The following is an 18,675-nucleotide window of genomic DNA, read 5'->3' on the forward strand; positions in this document are numbered from 1 at the left end:
AACTCAAGCTGATTCCTCAGGTTCAACAGCAGGGCAAATATGTTTGGTCCATGTTTGTAGCTCACCAGCCCCCACCACTGAGCAATAGATAGAGGGCTGACTATTAGCAGAAACACCTCTCTGGCATAGGTTGTCAGCTCCCCTGATAGGACTGGAAAGACATCTCCTTTGATGCATTGTACACATTACAACATTTTAATAACAATACCTCAGATATTTTACTATTGTTAACCACAGTTTCTTCCTCAGGGGCTGTAGCATTGTGCAAGAAAGAAGGGGACTATACCTGTTGCACTTCTCAGATGTTATGTCGGGGGGGAGGGGTCCTAGTTTCCTTCAGAGGAGATGAACTATAATGTGTGACAGGTTCCCCTGGGTGCCACTTAAAACTGGGATACCACTGAGCCCTCCTGCCCCACCAACCTGGGTTCCCTTTACACTGTGCTGCTGTGACAGGCTCTCAAGCCCCCTTCCAGCACACACACAGGTGGGGACACACCCAGCTGCAATTTTACACAGATGGTGAGATCAGCTCTGTATGGGGAAGCTCAGCTAAGGAATTGCCCAGCACTCAAGTGCACACCCCCTCTGGAGTGTAAATCCAAAATTGTATCATCTTGCACTGCACAGAGAACTATACAGTGTCAGCTCATTTGAAATTTGCCCCCTCCCTCAACGTGGAGGAAGATATGCACAGCTTCTTGCCCACCCCTCCCCCCCAGTTATGAATTACACAAACTGTTTTTAGAGAAAACAAAAACAACTTTATTAACTACAAAAGATAGATTTTAAGTGATCATAAGGGATAGCAAACAGATCAAAGTTGATTACTTAGCAAATAAAACAAACATGCAATCTAAGCTTAAGATACTAAAGAAACTGGTTACAGGTAGTAATTTCTCACCCTAATGTTGCTTTAGGCAGATTGCAGAGATTATGTCACTCCCCTGCCTTAAATAGGTTTTAAATATGGCAGGAATCCTTTGTCTTCCAGTGTGATTCCCACCCCCGGTCAGGGGGAAAGTACTAAATTTATCATGGAGTCCAGTATCACATGACCCTGTAGCCACAACTCAAAGTCTATTTGCAGAGTCCACAGGAAGGCTTTCCAGGAAGGTGGGAGATTAGCATCTTCAAAGACCTATTGTTTTTCCTAATGGCCCTTTCCTTCTAACAATCTAGACTGATTGCATTCTGTCTAGTGTGCGTTCCCCAGGGGTAAACACAGTTGTGATAGGCGCATAGACAATATTCCTAACTTCAGATACAAAAGTATACATGCATACAAATATGATAATCATATTCAGTAAATCATAACCTTTCCAATGATATCTTACATGGCCCATCTTGCTTAAAACATGTCTCAGATATGCTATAATCATATAATATCTCTGAGGAATATGGGGAGTAGTGTCACACCTCCCCCCTTTGATTACTGCCAGAGGGTTAGTCACTGACTAATACGAGAGCAGTGTGCCTAATGTCCTCCTTAGGTCTTGGTTATACAACTTCCAAGTGTTATCAAACATTGTAGTGTTATCCATAGGTGTTTGTGCATAGTTCTGAATTTCTTTTTTCAGGTTGCCTGAAAGTATTCTAGTGTGCAGCATTGTTAACATAATGCTGTTATCAATATCTTTTAAAGTGTAGGTGTCTTGGAATTTAGCCACCAATGCCATGAGACAGTGTGCCTCAGTTTCCCCTTCCACACAGCAGTTTAGGTTTTTCTGCTGTGCCAAACTCTAAGCCTGTTTACAGGTATTGGCTGAGAAGCAGTATTCTTATAGGACTTCCTTATTATCACTCCTAGCATGTTCAAAAGTTTTTTCCAAAAATTATGCATGTTACACATTTTTAAGGAATTTATCATTAGTACCAAATTCTTTGTTATAACCAATAAGCTGTGTATTATGAGGTTCCACAGTACCAGCAATTTTGTGACAGGGAGGTGTTTCCAAATATGTTTATCATACCACCTCTTCTGTTTCGATGGTCCGGTTTGTTCAGTATTCATTGTGTTTTGCAACCTCTTCTTGAACCACAGTATGTGTTCAGATACTGGTCTTTCTTCCCCTTTAGTAAATGTTCTTTGTTCATGTATGTATTTGGGGCTTTGGGGAGGAAAGGGTGTAAGGAGACCTTGCATGTTACTGGCCAGTCCCCTGTGGAGTTGCGTTCCATCTCCAGGGCTATGCCCATGTAAAATATCCTCCCCGCCCCCCCAAATTCCTTCTCAACTTCCTTCTCTGGCTCCCCCCTCCAAGACACACACCTCTGTGCTCTCTAGTGGGATCTATCCCGTTTGGCTGTGATCCCACAGCCAAACAGCCAGAACAGTCTTTTCACTGGTAGGCACTACGCCCTCCTCCGTCTTTGAATTGGGCTTGCCTCCAGCCACAAAGTCCATATCATAATATCTCTATGAGGAATATGGGGTGTAGTGTCACATAATGCACCCCTTGTCTTTGACTTGGTGGGACCTTACCTTCTACCAGGGAGCTCATTCCTCAGAGAGAACAGAGTGAGTGGAGAAGGACCCTTGGAGACTTTTTGATTGTTCCTGACTTCTTTAGTCAATGCCAGTTTGATTTCCTTAGGCCACGGGAGGATAGGACTCTTAGGCAGGAAGAGGCAATCATGAACCATTTCCTGTAAATGGGGAGACAGCACAGGGTGTAGGAGCATGCCCAGAGGTAAAGGGATCATGCAGTCCCTAGTACAATTGGTGGCAGAATGCTTCTGGGCTCTGCCTGCCACCATCGCTGCTGCACGTCTCTGGGAACAAGCACCACCTTCTCCTCCTCCTCCTCCAGCTGCTGGCCAGGCTGTTGGTGAGGTAGTGGATCAAACACACATACACCTGTTATGGGAAGAAGCATGGTGGACAGCTAGCACATTATCTCCTACTGGTACTCAAAACTCCTTGCAGTGGAACCTCCCAGCTCATGCTATGGGGGACAATAACTCCAAGCCAATCCCTGTACCCCACCCTGTGTTCAGCCTCCAAACCCCGCACGGGAGATTCCCCTCACCTTACGAGTGTGGGGTTGGTACACCCCATCACACATCCCTCCTAAAAAATGTTCCTAATTAAAAATACAAACAGGGATGACAACAGTGAACTAAGTTCAGAAGCAACTGATGTCTTTCAGAAGCACCATGGAAAACCCAATGAAGATTAGGTAAATGTCTGGCTTTGTAAATGATTTAATTAACAATACAAACAAAGGAAACCCAAACAAAGTTAAGAATAAAGATAGATAACACTGACCCCTCATCCCCACCCTCAACAAACAGTCACCACTAGCAAGCATAGGAGTATTCATGTATAACAGCTCTTATGTACTGTTTGCACTGGTTTAGAGAACATTGATAAGAAGTTATGTGTGAAGCACCTTCCAAAACCTCTCTTAGATGTTCCATGATGTGCAAGCAAATAGCATCACAAATTTCCCTTGCCTGCTGGGAACCAGGAGTAGTGTGCAAATGGGTGGCATCCAGCTGCCTGTCAAGGCTTTGATAACCAGATCTTGGGCCCACTCTGAAGTAGTCACATTTGGTTTCACATATGTTGTGCAAGGCACAACATGCCACTATACCAAGGACCATGTTTGCCATATTGGCATCCATGCGGGTCCACAAGCATCACCAACAGGCTTTTAGCTACCCAAACACATACTCAGCCACCACTCTACAGTCTGTGGTTGAATTCCCTCTTTCTTGGGCCGGCAGTGTCAGGATAAGGCTTCATGAGCCAAGTTGAGTGGGTAGGTGGGGTCCCCCAAAATAACACTATACAGAACCACATTGTTTCTGGGGAATAAAGTCCTTCTTCCTCCCTACAGTAAACATCGATCTCCTGAGCACCCAGGTCTCATGGAGCTTTCCAATGTGTCCAGTGTTCATGTTCATTAACCAGCCCCTTTGGTCTCCTAAGCCTCGGAGAATAAGTGAAGCTTTTTCAGTTCACATATTCACTTGCCCCTTTCAATGAGCAAAGTATCGGGCTGTGTGCTCCATCAATGGCTCTCGCACAGTTGGAAAACCCCATCCTCTGAAATCTAGCTATAATTTCATGGACTTGGGTTGTTGCAACCACCAGTGGGTAGATGAGAGCATAGATAGCTTGGCAAACCTGTACAGCCACCACCCTGACAGCAGACTTCTGACCCACAGCTGTCAGGTATTGCCAGCTCCAAAGGGAGATAGCCACCAGCTTCTGCACTGGTATTGGTTTCTGAAATTGAGTGGTCTGGAACTGGAGGGTTGCTGCAAGCTGCTCAAACAACTCTGTGAAGATTTGCTTCCTCATTCTGAAGTTCTGCAGCCACTGGTCATCATTCGAGGTTTCCAAAATGATGTGGTCCCACGACGCCATGCTGGTTCTCCAGGACCAGAAGCGGCGGTCCACCCATGGCCATACTATTGCAATCACAGCATTGAAAACACCTGTTCCATGGCACCCAATGGATTTTCACTCATCTTCTCGGTCACCTGGCTTCAGAGTCCCACATATTTCTGGATGGATTCTGTCCAGTATCCAGTACTGCATCACTTGGACATTTGTCCTGTGAGTAGCAGAAGGAGTAGATCCACATCCTCATGGACTTTCTCCATGTCTTCCATGCAGTTGGGCAGGAGGGAGGCTGAGCAGGAGCTGCCATTGCCAAATGTGTGAAGGCAGCATATAGTACCAGCAATATGCAGCAAGGTGGTTCCCAGAGTGTTTCCTGTGATGCACAGGACTCTGGGATACTGCCCCAGAAATGGTAGTGCTACTGTCACACACTGAAAAGTGATGGTGTGAACATGGGCACACACTTGTGCACAGTGTATACCCATGCCCAGCACAGCATATGAAGACACAGTGCAGATATGGGGTACCCACACTAGCAGTACATGCACAACTAATTGGAGAAGTGCACTAGTATAGGTATACCTTACATGTGACCAGAGTGGCTGTTGCTAAGATCCCCATGTCCCCAAGTGCAGATGAAATACCTTCACACCTTGACTGCAGCAGAGCCCAGTAGCACCCTTCTCTGGGTACTGGAAAACTCCCATGTGCTCTGGGGCGTCATCTGGTATGGAGATCCCTGGGTGCACTGTTTCAGAAACTCCAAACAATATGAAACTTTCTTCAAAAGTATAAAGAGGTTCAGTGAGACCCAAAAAAGAAGTGGTGGGGTCTTGCCACATGCATTTGCAGAGATGGGGGACTCAACAGCAATGATATTTTTCTAGGGCTCCCCTCTCCCCATTTTTTACTCTGTCAAGGAGAGGGGTGTGAACAGAGTAACAGTGGCAATTCTGACTCCACATTAAGGGAGCACTCAGGACCCACCATAAAGAGAGGTGAACTCTGCTGGTGCCTTTGGTGAATGCTAGCTATATTATTTAGTACTCTTTGGAGTATAAGAGCTTGGGGAGAGCTGAATACTGAAACTGAAATTAAAACTAAGAAAGATCAACTTTAACCAGAAAGTGGCATATTTGTCATTTTCAGTCTCTGTGCCTGTCGCAATACCTGGATATTGATATGCACAGTATTTGCAAAATTACCCCTGGCTGCAGGGCCGTAGCAACAAAGAACATGACCCCCTCCGAACGGTGGCCCCCTCCGAACATATGTCCGGGTGGGGCCCCTTACAATGCAGAAACTGGAATGTGGTATTTACTTCCTTGTGGGGCCCCCTCCGGTCGGAGGGTACGGAGGGCGCTCGCTACGCCTCTGCCTGGCTGGGTGGTAAGTTTTCAAAATGTATTAAATGTTTTCCAGTGCATTTAATTAACTTATTGTTATTTATTATTATTTGTATTGCAGTAGTGCCCAGGAGCCCTGGTCATGGATTAGAGTGCCGTATTGCTAGCCAGTGTAAAAACAGAGAACAAAGACACTGCTCCAAAGAGCAACAATCTAAAGATCTAAGTGTAAGGCAAGAGACAACAGGTAGACACCAACAGAGAGATGGAGGAGCATAAGGAAAGAATGAGACAATATTTGTCAGTGAGATTCAACAAATCTGTCTAGTAAATTATTTCATTCAACCTTGATGCTGTCATATTTTAGTAACTTTTCCTTCTAAGCAAATGCCTTGTTTAGCAAAGGCTGCTAATATACTGGGCCTGGATTCACACCTGCTGGCACAGAGAGAGGGAGGTGAATCCAGATTGTACCTTCCAGAACCCGGCCCTTAGCCCCAGAGAAGGGATTCACAACTGAAGGGAGGGCCAGTTGTAGGAATACTGTCTGTTCTCCCTCATGGTGGTACCAGACAAGAAAAGCTGCAAGTTCTCCCAGGGACTCAATAGCAGTTTTTCTGGAAGTTACAATCAGTACTGCCCACCCTTGGATCTGTGCCAGCTTCATACAGAATGTTGTGAGGATGTTGTGACCACCTGGAACTATGACAGTTTCTTCCTCCCCCATACTCCTGTTAGAGTCAAATCGACAGAAGACAGTGTAAGCCAAAGATGACTTTAGTCTTAATTCTGTATAGTTCAATATATTAAATAGGGTATTTTGACTGAACAGAACTAAGTATATGTTTTACAGTGTTGTAAAGGATGCACTAATATTTCATTTGACTTTGTTTTATCTTTAGACAAAGTTTGAATAGACTGCACACTATGTGTCAATTTTCATATGGCTTGGGTTTGCTGACTGCTATTTATTTTTGTGATATGCGGCACTAGGATATTGATGAAGAAATTGAAGCCGAGTACAACATTTTGAAAGCTCTCTCTGATCATCCCAACGTCGTCAAGTTCTATGGAATGTACTACAAGAAAGATGTGAAGAATGGAGACCAACTTTGGCTGGTTCTTGAGGTAGATAATTTCTAATGATTGAATTTTATTATTTTTTAAAAGCAGTTTTCTTCCTGGCAGCATTCTTACTTCACTTGCAAACCCATCATATCAAACACAACACATTTGTTTGACATTTTTCTCCAGTATAGCTGCTCAGTCCATAAATGCTGTCACTAGCCCCTCCTGTGTTCTCAAATCATTCTTTGATTTTTCTCTGGCTCCTGAATGCTCATCTAGTATATTTATTCCCTTAATGTTAATTTTATGTCTTTACAGTTAAGTTCTTATTGGCATTTGTACCCTGTTCAATGCTCCTATCTTAATTAGTTTCTAATCTAAACACTTTTTTCCTTTGGTGAAGATTGGCATACAAATCTCTATCCAGAAGTATTTGTTTAAACAACAAGGAGTTAGGACTAAGCATGCCAGTAAACCATAGTTAATGTGATGTGCTTTTCACAATATAGTAGAAGTGAATTAAATTCACAGGGTTTGTGTGTATAAAAAGCAAAAAAAATAACAATAAAACAAAAAAACTATCCAATTTGCTGTTGATGTCAATAGGAGTTCTCTATGTTGAACAAAGGGAAAATAAGACCTTTCTTCTTTAATTATGATTAATAAAAACTCAGGCATAAAAAGTACATTTGAAAAATGGCATTAAAATCCACAAAGGCCAGTCCTGCAAGTTCTTCACAGATGGAATTCGCATTAACTTTCCTGTGAAAGGATTTGCAGGATTGGACCTTAGATGCCAGGAATGCAAATGAACACTTATGGCTATGCAAAGCATGCTCCATTTCTCTTGTTAGGCTCTTGTTGTTCTATGGGCGTTTGGTAAGGACGGGTTGAAAAATATATTTCTTTTATCATTTGCTTGCTAAATTAGGGAATACAAAATTTCCTCAATACAAAGCCTAACAAGTAATATAGGCTTATCCTGTAAATGAAGAGAAAGAAATTAGTTCATGGTATTACAGTGTATTAATTAAGGGCCAGCGTTTCAAAAAAGCTCATGTCCATAATGAGAGCCAGATTTTCAGACGTGCTCAGCTCCCATTTACTGGCCAAAAGGACTGGCCAGATTTTCAAAAGGAGTCAGCACATTGCATGTGGAGTATCACTGAAAGTCTAGACCCAGTTGTGGGTGCTGAGCATTTGAAATGCTGGTCCTGAACTATTTTGAAAACTCTGGTCCCTATAGCGTTGCTGTAGAACAATCAAAGTAGGACAGGGTCTATGTAAAGTATTTTAGGTCAAATTAGTAATTTAGCTTTTTTTAGTTTTCTGTGGAGTTGCTTCTAAATTTTGAAAACTAACTGATGCCTTGGCAGCATTTCATTTTTTGTAAACACTTGGCATGCATAGGTGTGCACTTTACTTTGCATATTATGGTATATACTTCTTTTGGACGCATTACCCTCATTGTACATGTGAAAAGCAAGTCACTTGTCAATATACATAGACTAAAATAAATCAAGGAATCTAGTTAATGTGAACGTTTGGGTATATCTGTATGGATAGATGGATAGCTACGTATGTTTGGAAATGTAAACTTCAAAGAGCAGATAATTGTACCTTTTGGTTACTGAAACTTTCCTACTTTTAATAAAAAATGTTTATGATGAAAAAGATTGTAATATGAAAGAGATGCCTTTGTTGAAATGTTATCTTATCTTACTTTTATTCTGTCCATAGCTTTTTATGGCCATTTTACCTTGTTTTTGAGCTTGGCATAGTTACCTTACAAGTTATAAAAATGAAGATACCTTCTGTTTGTTTTAATTATTACTGAAAATATGTCCAGGAGGAAGAAATTTTATAGATTCCTATATGTGGTGTTTAGTCATTCTCTCTTGTCTCTCTGATCTAATGAACTCTATGTAGAGCACGGGTGGGCAAACTATGGCTCGCAGGCCACATCTGGCCCGTCAAACCATTTAATCTGGTCCTCAGCTCCCGCCAGGGGGTGAGGTCAGGGGTTTGCCCCACTCCAGTGTTTCAGCTGGGGAGTGGGGTCGGAGGCTTGCCCCGCTCAGCGCGGCTCCCAGGAAGCAGCCGGCATGACCCCCCCTCCAGCTCCTACCTAGTACACTGAGGTGTGGCCAGGAGGCTCTGCGCCCTGCCCCGTTCGCAGGCGCCACCCCTGCAGCTCCCATTGGCTGTGGTTCCCGGCCAATGGGAGCTGCAGGGGTGGCGCCTGCGGACGGGACAGCGTACAGAGCCACCTGGCTGCACCTCGGAGCCAGAGGTGGGACATGCTTCCGGGAGCTGCTTGCGGTAAGCACCGCCCGGAGCCTGCACCCCTGAGCTCCCCCCGCGCCCCAACTCCCTGCCACAGCCCTGATCCCTCTCCCGCCCTTCGAACCCCTCGATCCAAGCCCAGAGCCCCCTCTTGTACCCCCAGCCCCTCATCCCCAGCCCCACCCCAGAGCCCGCACCCCCCGCCCGTGCCCCAACAGCCTGTCACATCCCTGATCCCTCTCCCATGCTCTGAACCCATTGGTCCCAGCCCGGAGCACCCTCTTGCACCTGAAACCCCTCATCCCCAGCCCCACCCCAGAGCCCTCACCCCCCTGCACCTCAACCTGGAGCCCCCTCCCACACCTTGAACTCCTCATTTCTGGCCCCACACCAGAGCCTGCACCCCCAGCCAGAGCCATCAACCCCCCCCCACACACACACCCTTATCCCCAATTTCGGAGCATTCATGGCCCGCCATACAATTTCCATACCCCGATGTGGCCCTCAGGTCAAAAAGTTTGCCCACCCCTGATGTAGAGAACTCCTGTTTATATTGGAATGTTCTTCAGGGAAAATTGATTTTTCTTTTAGGGTAGAATTTAGGCCTGCTGCTTCCCCCACCTAGTGCTAATTCTGTGTTTGTGCTTGCAGCATTTCCCTTTACGTCTAACTTCAGGGAGGGTGTGACGTTGCACTTCATACGTTTTATGGAAATATGCTAATGAGTGAATATAATGTAACTGGAATATGCTTTATGCAAAAGGTCTCTTGTAAGGTATCATTACAAAGCTTATAATCTATTGAGTGTGTTCATCCTAATTGTATGAATGTATCATTCTTGTATCTAAAACTAGAAATATGAAGTATTACTCTGAGGTCCTATTGTAATTATGCAAAGTGTGGGCCATTAATGGTGGTTTAGAATTTTGATGGCTCCCATTGACTAGGACAATTGGTTGGGGGGAGGGATAGCTCAGTGGTTTGAGCATTGGTCTGCTAAACCCAGGGTTGTGAGTTTAATCCTTGAGGGGGCCATTTAGGGAACTGGGGTAAAAATCTGTCTGGGGATTGGTCCTGCTTTGAACAGGGGGTTGGACTAGATGACCTCCTGAGGTCCCTTCCAACCCTTTAAAAAAAAAAAAGGCTCTGTTTACTTGTAAGCCTTCCTGTGTTCCTGTAAGTGAGGCCGGAAATAATGGAGGCTTGGGGTCTCACAGGACATGTGACCATGTCACCTGGTACTGGAGTTCATCTTAAACCTGGTGCTTTTCCATTTAGAAGGGAGGGTGGGGACCCAGAGAGACAAAAAAATCCCGCCTTGTGCCAAAGCTATAAAAGGGGGTGTAACAGGACAAAGGGGCTGCCAGTCATGAGAAATCCACTAGTTACTACCTGAGCTGGAACTAACAAGAACTGTACCAGGGGAAAGGATTGGGCCCAGACTAGGAAGGAGTCTAGTCTGTGAAAGAAGCTTATTGGAACATCTCTGAGGGTGAGATATACCTGTATGCAGTTTCTTAAATGTTTTAGGCTTAGACTTGCATGTTTTGTTTTATTTTGCTTGGTAACTTACTTTGTTCTGTCTGTTATTACTTGAAACCACAGAGGGATGATTAACCACCATGCCACTGTTTGACATAGCCACACAAGTACAGACACTCCCCGGCTTACGCAATCGTTCTGTTCTAGAAAGCCTTGCGTAACCCGAATTTTATGTAAGTTGGAAACGTATATTGTGCAAGCATAAAAAACAAACAATTACAACATTTTCTGCTCTAAATCAATCTTCTTTCGCTTACGAACTGGTCCTGCACTCTTGCTATCACTTGGTTGCTTTCCAGGAATGATTTGAATGAAATAATAGGGTGAAATAACAGAAATAGAGTATCACTGAAATAACACGAGACTGAGAGGCTTCCCTAGTAGGAGATGCTACTGTTGTATTCCTCCGCACACCGAACTACAGTACAGTACTTTACGTTTCTGTACGCTATGCAATATTTTCCGCAACTTGAACATTTTATTTATGCCTTATGGAACTTTTTGCGTAAAGGCGAATTTGCGTAAGTGGGGTCTTGCGTAACCCGGGGAGCATCTATACGTGAAATTATAATTTTGTGTATATTTCACTTCTGTCATTTTAGTTTTCCTTAGCACTAGGACAAGAAGGTGGTGTTCAGATCTGAATCAGTTTAATGTTGAGGACTGAAGTTAAGGTTCAAGGCCAAAACCAAGCTAGTTTATAAATGTAGATTAGAAAGTGCTAGACTTGGCAGGTGTTTTCATGAGATTTCAGCCCCATAGAATAGAAATATCACAAAATCATTTGATCTCACAATATTTCAACTATCTTGAATGGTGAAAATCTCATGATCTCAGCTGTCATCTTGGGCTGGAATATCAAAAAGAATGGTTGTTCTTGCATGACTTTGGCCATATATGAACCTTAAGCGGAAAACAGGCCCCTAGTGAAACTGAGCTCCCTGACATTCAAAGGGATGAAGGTTGGAGGTTCAGTTTTGGGGCATCTCTAGTTTTAATGAGATCTGACACCTTCAGTTCATTATTTGTTTACTGTGAGCATTTAGCTGAAAGGGGATGCATGAAGTAACACCCAGGATGTTAACGATCTGTGCTGACGATATTGTTCTCTGAGTCAAAATCATTAAAGTAGATGAGCACTAAGAAATACTTGTCTACAACTATAATGGAGTTGGGGAGCCTGGTGACAACATATATATTCCCTGACTTGGCTACAGCACAGCTGGAAGTTGAGTTTAGACGTCATCTATAATTAGGTTGACTCAGCCAGCACTGAGGCTGAGATTTTGATTTTTAAAACTGCCTAGAGATTTGGAGGCCCAAGTCCCATTAAAATTAATGGGACGTGGGCTTCCAGATCCCTCTTAGTTGCTTTGAAAGTGTCAGCCTAAACTTCTAATTGTGTCATAACCAAATTTGCGCAACATAGGAACTGACCTACTGAATCCTACCAAAAGTGCATCTCGTCCAGTTTCCTGTCTCAGCAGTGTCCAGAACCAGATGCTTCAGAGGATGAGTCAAGAAACCGCAGAATGAACAACTATGAAATAACCTGCCCAGAGGGGAAGTTTCTTCCTTTACCCCCTTGGTTAGTGACTGGCGTATGCCCAGAAGCATGAGGGCATGTACCCTTCATCAGTTATTTTTTCTGTTAAAATGAAATTTCTGATTTTCAGTCATGTTTGGTTTCCATTCATATTCATTGTACCTCCCTCCCTCCTTCCCAAGGATGACATGCAGAATAGTTAGTTGATATTCATAAAGCACTTTGAAGATGTAGAGTGCTATATAAGTGTTTACATATCAGAAACAAGCCTCTGCGAGAATGGGGAATTGTGACGTTATTGACATGAACTGTGACTGTATAGATCATTGTTGCAACCAGGGTCCTATGGTTGAACCAGGTCTTGTACAGAGGCGGTCAAGTGGGGTGTCTATGGAAAAGTTGTAGTTTGCTGGTTATGATTATGCTGTCTGTATGTGTGTATCATTTTTGTATTTGAAGTTATGAATATTGGCTATGTACTTGTATCTCAATGTGTTTGATTCTAAGCAGCCTCAGTGAAGCATTTGGTCAGCTTCTTAAGAAAAGACTATTCTCAGTAAATGCCAAATCAAGAAACACTTAACTGACAATGGACTTTGGGAGATGCCAATCCACATCTGAGCTTTCCTGGAAACATTCAAACTAACATGTAAAGTAAACAATGGCGTTGGCCTGAAAAAAGCTGAATCATTCATAGACATGTGACTTGCCCAGGTGGCTACACACTCCATCTTGTTGCTGTGATTTTGCACAGAACAAAGGGGTTTCTGCCCACAAGAGAAAGAACATAAAAGGCCCTGGAAGCCTCTCCATTTTGTCTTCAGCTGGCTCAAGAGATGGCCTCTCCACCCCAAAGAGATGCTTGGAAGAAACTGGTGTAACCCCTTGGGGTTTAGAGAGCATGGCCCCTTTAAATCTTTTTCCTAAGAAGGGATGGGGAGCAGTGAGAGAAAGGAGGGAAACTCCAGGTGGGGCTCTGGAGCAGGAGAGAGAGAGAAGGCCTGCCTGAAGCCTGGGAAGGACAGGTCGGCTGAGCGGGGACACCCCAGGACAGGAGCCAGGAGGAGCACTGTGCCAGGGGGGAATTGCTCGAGAAGGACAGGCCAGAGCTGGACCCAGTATCACTGCTGCCCAGAGCTGCATGGGGCTGTGAGTACTGGGGCTTGTGACTCTGCATTGGGAATAAGGAGGGAGGCTGCTAGCTAGTTAAGTGGGGAGGTGGTCGCTCTCTGTGGCTTTGCATAGAGCAGCAGAAGAGGGCACTGGAGGGGTTTGTTGGGGAAAGTTCACTGGCGCCGAAGACAACCAGGAGCACCCAAGACTCGCCACTGGACTCGAACTTTGCTCAGGCCTCCTGAACTCTGTGTGCAGACACATTGCTCAGTGTCTGTCCTTCCAGACTATGCTACCACTGGGCCTGTGGGGCCTTGATTTGGATGCAACCCTGTATTACTGCTCCCCCTATATTTCCCCTTGTTGTTTTTCTCCTCTCATCCCTCTGTAAATAAATATTTCCCTTTCTTATATCCATTGTACTTTTCTGGTGTGTGGGTGTTCACTCTGGGGGGTTTGGAACAGGTGCCCCTGGGGTGGAAGGGACTCTTTCCCTGCTGCATTCTTGCGCGCGCCTTCTCTTGGCCAGAGCTGCCTGCAGAGCAGACTCCATCTTGGCTAAAGTTACACTGGAACAAAGGACAGTAACTATGGGGTGTGAGTGATTGCTGGACCCAGACTAGGAAGGAGTCCAGTCTGTGAAAGAAGCTTATTGGAACATCTCTGGGGGTGAAATTTCATCTGTAATCAGTTTCTTAATGTATTAGGCTTAGATTGCTTGTTTTTGTTTTATTTTGCTTGGTAACTTACTTTGTTCTGTCTGTTATTACTTGGAACTACTTAAATCCTACTTTTTATACTTAATAAAATTACTTTTTGCTTATTAATTAACCCAGAGTAAATACCTGGAGGAGCAAACAGCTGGGCATAGCTCTCTATCAGTGTTATAGAGGGTGGATAGTTCGAGTTTATCCCGTATAAACTTTATACAGAGTAAAACGGATTCATTTGGGGTTTGGATCCCATTGGGAGCTGGGTGTCTGGGTGCTAGAGACAGTAGCACCTGCTAAGCCATTTTCAATTAAGTCTGGAGCTTTGGGGGATGTGGTTCAGACCTGGGTCTGTGTTTGCAGCAGGTTAGTGTGTCTGGCTCAATGAGACAGGGTTCTGAAGTCCCAAGCTGGCAGGGAAAATGGGTTCAGAGGTAGTCTCAGCACATCAGGTGGCAGTCCCAAGGCGGTTTCTGTGACCGAACCCGTCACAGGAATATTGTTCATTAAAATTTGTTTCCTCTTAAAAAACAAAATGGGGTCGTCTTGTAGATATAATGAAGCAGCAAGACACGTGCAATTAATCGTGCCCTCTTCAGTGCTGATGTAATCAATTAGAAGCTGTCTAGAAGGTATTGGATGATGGTACAATATCAAAAAAATATATTTGACCCAGAAAAATGTATCAAAAGTGAACACATTTGTTGAAACAAAGTTCAGTGACCCTTTCCCTTTTCTCAGTGTGTTATGCTGTGTACATTTGTGGCATATCTGACAGTATTTGCAGGATACGTATGAAATTATTGCCTAGCATTCCTCTCAAACTGCCAACAATCCAAATCTGAGCACACTGTAAGATAAAGATTAAAAAATATAAGAGCTAAAGGAAAACTAATGGTGCAGGAATCTTTAAGCAATGTGTGATTCATTTATATAGTATAAATAACATTTTTTTATAATTTCAGTTTCCCAATTTGGCATTTCTGATGGAAATAGTCCATAACAGTGAACATGACGTAACAGTAACTGGTCTGTGCGAATAAAAGTAAACTAGAACCTAAACTCAGTAATATCCTTCTTTGGCCTAATCCTGAGAGGTGCTGAATACCTGCATTGGCACCAGTGGGAATTGTGTCTGCTCAGTATATCTAACAGTCAAACTCATGATGAGGGACAGTACTTGAGAGGATTCTGCCAAGCTTACTAAGCTTTGTCGTTTGTATTTGGAGATGCCCGCAGAAGAAATCTGCCTGTTCATTTGTTAAAAATCTATTATAACTGCGATGAACAGGCTGAGCAGCCTCATGTCAGCAGAGGTCAGTGTGATGAATTTGCTAAGGGGAAATCTGCTGCAGCTCTTTCCCTCCTGTTTGGGAGGGTGATGGTTGCTAGGAGAGGAAGGTTATGAGGCAATTAGAAGGCAGTCAGTGAGGGATGGATCACAGAGGCAGGTTATCTGAGGAGCCAGGGGACAGGCATAGTGGTTGAAGGCAGTCAGGGAGCACTGTTTGGGACACACCAGGTGCTAGAGCAGGGGTGGGCAAACTTTTTGGCCCGAGGACCACATCTGGGTGGGGAAATTGTATGCAGGGCCATGAATGTAGGGCTGGGGCAGAGGGTTGGGGTGCGGGAGGGGGTGTGGGATGCAGAAAGGGGCTCAGGGCAGGAGGTTGGGGTGCAGGGCCAGTGGGAACTGTGAGGGGTGGTGCCTGCAGGCGAGGGCAGCACACGGAGGCCTCTGAGCCTCCTCCCCCGGGGGCCGCAGGGATGTGGTGCCGGCCGCTTCCGGGAGCGGCGCGGGGCCAGAGCAGGCTGGGAGCCTGCTTTAGCCCCGCTGTGCCACGGGGCTGGCAATCCCACGGGCCGGATTGAAAGCCCTGACGGGCCAGATCCAGCCCGTGGGCTGTAGTTTGCCCTCCCCTGTGCTGGAGCCTTAGGGCCCAGCAGCTGAAGCATCTCCTGTGCTTGCTAGCCTTGCCTGCCCCCAGAGACTCGTGGAGATTACAGAACTGTTTTAGCTACTGTCCTGCTACAGCTACTTTATTAGATTAACAGATTGGACGGCACATATTTTAATAATTTGGAAATGTTGGTAAAAATTTTGAGAAACACCCAAGTCCCATTTTCAAAACTGATGTAGGCACTTAGGAGCCTGAATCTCATTGGGAGTCAGTGTAATTTAGGATCCTAAGTGCCTACATCACTTCTGAAAATGATACTTAAGTTCCTAAATCATGTAAGGACTCCTGAAAATTGTACCCATCATCAATATATTTTCAGTGTTTAGGAAATATGGGACTGACTGTTTTTAATGACAGATGTTTCGACTATGCAAATAAGTAGAGTTGGTTGAAAAGATCACAGCCAAACAGCTTTCCATCAGAAAATGCTGTTTTGTCAAAATCAAAATGTTTTGCAGAAACATGTCAATTTTGGCAATATGTTTGATGGAAAAGTGTTTACATGAATTGTTAAAATGACTTTATTATTTTGATAATGTTGAAATGTCACATTTGGACTTGATCAATTAATTTCATTTTATTTTACTTTATTATAACATTAATTTTAACATTGTATGTATTCAACACTGTAAAATATTTAATATTGTTTCAATAATGTTGAAACATAATATATATTTTGGTGTTTCTGGATTAGAATTTAGGAATTTTAACTTTACTTTTCATTCTGATTCAGAATGAAAACAAATTTTGAAACGTCAGAATTTCCCATGGAACAGAAGTTCCATTTTCTGACCAACTCCTACTTGCGCAGACAACATCTGAAATAGTAAAAGTAATGAATTGATAGCACTGACAAGCTAGCTAAGCATAGTCTGGATGGGTGCTATTCATTGTAACTCTGCCAATGCACCTTTGTTCTGATTTGCAAACCTTTTCTGTTCCAGTATTGTATTCTTGAGCAGAGACCATCAGTCATGCAAGAGCGTAGAGCAGTTTGTGATTTGAGCCTACCTCTGTGAAGAGTAACTTCATTGACTTTTGCACCACCTACCCCCTTTAATGTTGAAAATATATATATATATTTAAGACTTATCTTTATAGTTCTACAGTACTTCAGTCAAATTAGTGTGCTTTGAATTCTTCCTTCAGATTGTCTCTGGAAGTTAATTAAAAATGATAACCTCACACTGATAATTCCAAAGAATTATGGAAGAATTATCATGAAGGATTATTGTGATCCACTTGGCAGCAAAGTTTGCTCATTTAAAACCTGCCTGGAGTGATGCTATGTTATATTATTTGACTTTGATCTTTAACAGTTAACATCAAGGGCATTCATTTAATTCATGCTGATCCCACAGAAGAAATTAAGAATGTACAAATATTTAAATTCATTTTACGTCCTTGGTGGGCCTGTCTTTATAATGCAAGCTTTTTTTAAAAAGTGGGAAACAGAAGTTCCTAGGAGTTAAATATGGACTAAGGGCTTGTCTAAACACTAAACTTGTACTGCTTTAGCTATACCGGTATAGTGTTTACTGGTATAGTACAAGCCCCCTAGTCTGGATACAATTATATCAGAGTGAAAATGCTTTGTACTGGTTTAGCTGTTCTTGTATAAGAAGAGGAGTAAGCCATACCAATATAAGGCACCATTGTATCAGTATAATTGAATCCACACTAGGCATCACTAGAATGGTTAAAAAAAATCAGACCCCTAATCAAAATACTTACAACAATGCAAAAACTGTGTGCAGATCAGGTCTAACAGAGACTATTGAGTAATGGTTGATTAATGCAAAATGTAGCAAATTGCAAGAGCTTTTTGGCTTCGTATTCATTCATAGATTCCAAAGTTAGAAGCGACCATGATGATCATCCAGTCTGGCCAATTTCTATTTAAGGTCCACTGTCTGGACTAGAGCATATCTTTTAAAAAAAATCAATCTTGATTTTAAAAATTCCAGTGATGGAGAATCGCCCACAACTTTTGGTATTTGCCACCTTATTTCTAGTCTGAATTTGACTAGCTTCAACTTCCAGCCATTAGTTCTTGTTATACCTTTGTCTGCTAGACTGAAGGGCCCTCTTTTACCAATTTTCTGTTCCCCATGTAGGTACTTATAGAGACTTTCTACACATGGATAAAAGCCCTGTGGCACAGCTATGGCTGACCCAGGTCAGCTGACTCAGGCTTGCGAGACTCAGGCTGCGGGGTTAAACATTGCTATGTAGGCTTTGGGGCTTGGGCTGAAGCCTGAGCTCTGGGACCCTCCACTCTTGCATGGTACCAGAGCTTGGGCTTCACCCCAAGCCTGAATGTCTACACAGCAATTTTTCAGCCCCAGAGCCTGAGACCAAGTCAGCTGGCCCAGGCCAGCCATGTTTTTTTTATCCCTGTGTAGACACACCCATAGACTGTAATCAAGTTATCCCTTAACCTTCTCTTCGATAAGCTTAGTAAGTTGAGTTCCTTGAGCCTTTCATTATAAAGCACGTTTTCCCCTCTTTTTATCATTCTTGTGCCTCTCTTCATTATTTCAATATCCTTCTTAAATTGTAGAAACCAGAACTGGAAACAGTATTTCAGTAGTGGTCACACAAGTGCCCAATACAGAGATTATATAAACTTCCTACTCCTGATAGTCCCCTTTTATATATCCAAGGATCTATATATTGCTAATATATTGGGAATTCAAAAATGTTCCAGTATTCCATATGAACAGCTGGCTGCTTGTATACTATT

The 18,675-nt window shown here is 43.5% G+C and overlaps 1 protein-coding gene across 1 annotated transcript in view; it reads left to right on the forward strand.

Annotated features, from left to right (window-relative positions):
* The window catches only part of MYO3A (myosin IIIA), a 187,696-nt gene that overhangs the window by 11,930 nt on the left and 157,091 nt on the right, over positions 1-18,675 (forward strand). Inside the window, exon 2 of the mRNA XM_024208648.1 lies at positions 6,697-6,831. Within this exon, the coding sequence (XP_024064416.1) occupies positions 6,697-6,831 (135 nt within the window). The remainder of the gene's footprint in view (positions 1-6,696; positions 6,832-18,675) is intronic.

The sequence above is a fragment of the Terrapene carolina genome, unplaced genomic scaffold (assembly GCF_002925995.2).
Source record: "Terrapene carolina triunguis isolate 2854851 unplaced genomic scaffold, T_m_triunguis-2.0 Scaffold84, whole genome shotgun sequence".
Classification (NCBI taxonomy): Eukaryota; Metazoa; Chordata; order Testudines; family Emydidae; genus Terrapene; species Terrapene triunguis.